Consider the following 4640-nt stretch of genomic DNA (forward strand, 5'->3'; position numbering starts at 1 on the left):
ATTCAGGTTTGGCTTTTTTTTTTTTTTTTGTGTGTGTGTGTGGTTTTGGTATTTGCATTATGGATGAAAAAATCATTAGAGAAATATATTGTGGTGCAGCAGGCGAACGGATCGAGATTAGGAGCTTGTGGACCGAACGTGGATACGGATCCAAGGGCGGAGAATGTGAAGAAGCTGACGGAGATCGCTGATGAGATGTTGAAGCAGAACAATGTGGAATCGGTTTTGTTCGGAAGCAAAAGGATAGGAGAAATGAGCAATTCAGAGAAACTAGAGTGGTTCGCGAGTGAGCTTGTCATTGAGCAGCAGCGACGAAGTGTTAGAGCGTCTCCAACCGTAACGTTAAAGCAAGCTGTGTCTAAAACCAACCGTAATGCTATTAACGCAACTCTCACTCTCATATCTAAAGAAAGATGAAAACATTTTTTAAAGAAATGTTTCATTGTTTCATTTGTCCTTTTATTGGTCCTTTTTCATTTATTTATTTTTCCTTCTACGTTGAGATTTATTACATACATAAGGGAGAAATAGAGTGAAATTCAAATATACAAGTCATTATTTTAGTTTAGTTTATATATTTCGTAATGTTCTTTTGAATTTGATTCGATTTTGATATAAACTCCAAATTTCCTTGTTCGAGGTCAGTAAAATTTGGTGATTTGTAAATAAATACTATTTGTGATTGACAAACATGTTAACATATACTGTTTTCTTGCACTAAAAGCTGAAATTTTTATTAAGGAACATAAAATGTGTATGTACAGAGGCAATAATAACGGTTCTGAGGTTATAAAAAAGCTACAAAATGCCAAAGGATTAAAATAGACGAAGAAGAGAAAGAAGACCTGCCAACTTAACTATATATCACTACACAACATTACTATCACTCGTTTTCCTCAAACTACCGGACCTATCTTAACAGCCGGAGCCAAAATCCAACACCCAGTTACCAATAAACAAAAACAGTTTAACCACCCCGCTTAGTTCGAACTATAAGAAAAGACAAAGAAAGAACCCTAAAGATGATGATGATGAAGAAGAAGAAAAAGAATCAGAATCTATATTGCCTAGTTTGCTATGTAGCCAACCCGAATAACCGATTCTGGTGACTTGGGTTATTCTTTCAGGGGACCAAAAACTTTTTTACCCTTTTGCCTTTTTATCTTTCTTCATCGCTAATGGTATAACAAACGAGACTATACAGAAATAAAAGAGAGGGAGCTTATACCATCATGTTTAAGTCTGAAAGATCATCCATGGGTATTTGAAGTCCAAGGAGATCATCAGTATCTGGTAATGCATCGTCATCGATGTTCAACCATGAGCTTAGATCTCCAGCTTGTGTATCAAAATCATCTGGACCACCTAAACCGTCTGGTATCTGCAGGTGAGATAGGTCAAGAGGCTCTGACTCATCCAGTGTCTCCAAGTTACTATACCCGCTGTTGTTGCTGTTAGTTGGTTTGGGCAATGATGTTCTGGTTTGCTCCACGATACTGACAGAAGAAGAAAATATCGCTGTTGTTTTCTGCCTCGGTTTTGTTTTTGATTTCCGTTCACCCTTGGCATTTACAAGTGCAGGCCGACCGATCTTGTTAGTTCCCCCGCCTCTTGACGAAGAAGCCTGTCCTTTTCCATCTCTGTCCCTCTCACTTCTCTTTCCTTTCGTACTGCTTGAAAGTGGTGCCCCACCCACATCATCAAGCAGCAATTCCCTCTTCTTCATTCTATTTGACCACATAGTTTCATCTTTGCCTTCCCATAAGGCATTTTCAGAAGAATTGGCATGATTCTCCGTGCTCTGCGTCATTGGCAATACCAGTGATGAGCTTGGTTGCGATCCCATGGGTGCTGCGAGAGAAAAAAGAGAGGTTCAAATTAACAGAGAGTTTGTGGATTCGAAAACATAGTTCACTGTTTCTGTAAGGCAAAAACGATATCATACTCGTAGCTGATAGAATATCTTCCTTGTCCGTGGAATTATCTTCAATTTGTGTCAACCCGGCAATGATGATATTCTTAAATGTGGACTCACTAAAGCAACTTTTGCCTGTCTCTTCGAATTGACGACATCTTTCAAGCGTCCTTTTCACAAAAGCAAATGCGGCCTGCTTTGATATCTTGTTAGCCGAACTCTTTACACTTGCGGAGTGATGACGCCGACTAGCCTGTAAAATTTAACCCGTATATAATAATCAGAACATGAACTTGGAATAAATCAGAAAAGCGAACCGGAAAAAGGAGCGACAGGGAAACAATGTGAATCTCTTTAGGAAAAAAAGCAATTTACCTTGCTCTTTTCATATGCCATTTCAATGAGTTTTTCATAACCGAGCCACTCAAACTCCCTATGTAAGAGAAAAATATCAGAACAAAACCGTCAGATCACAGTGATGATCATTAAAGGCGAGCAAGAAAAGCGGAAGAAAGACAAGTTCATACTTCTCCTGAAGTTCTTTCATTTCTAGGGCAGGCTTTAGTAGCCGATTCAACATCTCTTTCCTCTTAGAACCCTTAAATGTTAAGATAGAATAAATCACAAAGTTAGCTATCTTGAGAACCCAGTTGTAGTTTTTTCCTTAACAAGTAAAACATGAAAAATGGCCAAGATAAATCAGAAGCGACAAAAAATCATAATTTGCCAGGTCATATTGTTTAAAGAAAGAAGATAAGAGCAAGGGAGAGAACATACCACCTCACAGATAGCCACTTCTAACGTTTTGATGTCATCAACAATTCCTTCATCCTCCACGTTTGAAATACTAGGCTGCATGAAAATACACAACAACACATCAATCCGCTAGGAACTATAGCAATCCGATTCCAAATCCAATATCATCAGAAAGCAGCATTTCCTGAAGTAACAGAATTCGTGGAGAATATACCATAGGATCCAAGCAAATTCCAATAGATTGAGCTTCCATATAAATTTTCTCATCTATCCCCAAATTTTCATATTGAATGTCTGAGAAGTCCATGGAAAAATGATCTGAAAATCTTCCATTCACATGGTTGCTTGAGCTATTAACACCCTTGAGCGGGATAACAGACACATCATCTTCTAGCTCGTCAAATTCCAGTCTATCACTCCTATAACCATTGAACTCCACCATATGATTCAAAACACTGAATTCTGACTCAACATCGGCTCCAAATCCATCAAATTGTAAATCTTCATTCACACTGGTTGAGTCCTCTGAAATTAGAGCTGATAGCAATCTATGATAAAGGGGGGCTGCTTTAGAATCCACGTTGCTAGATGCAAGTTCCTCTGGAAATATTTCACGATTATCAAACTCTGAAGATGTCCCACCAGGTGTGGTACCCATGGGGGAGAGTTCGCCCTGAGAGAGAAAATGGTTATGACATTTATCTATCTGTAATTGTCTTTACAAAACTGTGGGAAAACATCTCATAAAGAGCATACACGTCTGGAAAAACAAAAAAAAAATTCTCTGAATCATCAGATCACGTAACACTACAACTCTATACACATTTTCTACCAAATTTCATATTTTTTAGTTTTTTCCCTTCCCCACTGAGACTAAATACCTTGGGACCAATGAAACTAATATATATAATGAAATTCTTGCTAGTCTTACGTAAACTAGAAATCTGCAACACAGCAATCCCTGCAGCACATTTAACTCCCACCCCAGTAGACTCCTATGCAGGACGTAGAGCGCAAGTAGTATACAACATTCAAGCAGTATACATAGAGACACATACAAAGGATCTGTCACATTCTCTAAATATAAGATCTGAAGGGTATAACTGTCTTATGAAATGCAAAAAAACTACCTGCTGTTTCACGAAATTGATATGTGCATCAGATATAAAGCAAAAGTAGCGCTCCATTTGCTTCCAGAACGAGCTTGGAAAATTCTGAGCTGCATTAAAGAACCAAACCAATTATTCTTGATAAAACAATTCTGCAAAACAAAAACATATAGAGAGAATTATGAACACTTACCAAAGTTTATAGCCGAGTTAACAGCAGCTAGTAGCTCTTCATGCCCATCATCTGGAACAATTAAAAAACCATAAACAAAAGAAGGGGGGAGTAATCGATCCTGCCAAAGAACAATTCTGATCAGTTGAACTTATTTTACCAAGAAAATCTAGTGTTGTAGCATTTGTCGCTGTATTTTTCTGACGTTTGTATGCCTTGCGGTCAGAGAGTTTCCTAGTGGGTGGACGACCTGCCCTGCTGCAGAGACCATATGAAAAAATTAGGAAATAAGCCTCATGAAACCCAAACACTTCTCAAATACCAGAAACAGGATATTTTACCTTTCATTCTTGTCAGAACTATTTCTTGAGCTGCGAAGTTGTTTTGCTGTTCCATGTTTCATCACTCCCATTGGGTTGACAGACCTTGTTGAAGCAAAGCCACGGCCTGTCCTTCCTTGTCTCCTCACACCATCCCCAAGCTCTTCTCCAGAGACAAGCTTGTTTTTTCTCGATTGTAAACCAGGGATGGAGACTTTAGGAACATTCTGAGAAGTTTTCCCATTGACCTCATCAGATTGTTTTCCCTTGTCTTTAGATTTGATCTCAGGGGGGCTAAATTCTTCACTTCCTGATAAAGCTGTTGTAGACAAGCTATTTTCACCTTTTAGTTTCATTTGTGGAGAAGC

The 4640-nt window shown here is 38.5% G+C and overlaps 1 protein-coding gene across 1 annotated transcript in view; it reads right to left on the reverse strand.

Moving 5' to 3' along the window:
- LOC104733214 overlaps nucleotides 713-4640 on the reverse strand; it is an 8903-nt gene continuing 4975 nt past the window's right edge. Inside the window, exons 7-16 of the mRNA XM_010452814.2 lie at nucleotides 4294-4637; nucleotides 4113-4210; nucleotides 3974-4024; nucleotides 3802-3890; nucleotides 2886-3344; nucleotides 2693-2767; nucleotides 2443-2513; nucleotides 2291-2348; nucleotides 1946-2168; nucleotides 713-1851 (exon numbers count right to left, since the gene is read on the reverse strand). Of these exons, the coding sequence (XP_010451116.1) occupies nucleotides 1223-1851; nucleotides 1946-2168; nucleotides 2291-2348; nucleotides 2443-2513; nucleotides 2693-2767; nucleotides 2886-3344; nucleotides 3802-3890; nucleotides 3974-4024; nucleotides 4113-4210; nucleotides 4294-4637 (2097 nt within the window). The 3' untranslated portion in view covers nucleotides 713-1222. The remainder of the gene's footprint in view (nucleotides 1852-1945; nucleotides 2169-2290; nucleotides 2349-2442; nucleotides 2514-2692; nucleotides 2768-2885; nucleotides 3345-3801; nucleotides 3891-3973; nucleotides 4025-4112; nucleotides 4211-4293; nucleotides 4638-4640) is intronic.

The sequence above is a fragment of the Camelina sativa genome, chromosome 12, assembly GCF_000633955.1.
Source record: "Camelina sativa cultivar DH55 chromosome 12, Cs, whole genome shotgun sequence".
Classification (NCBI taxonomy): Eukaryota; Viridiplantae; Streptophyta; class Magnoliopsida; order Brassicales; family Brassicaceae; genus Camelina; species Camelina sativa.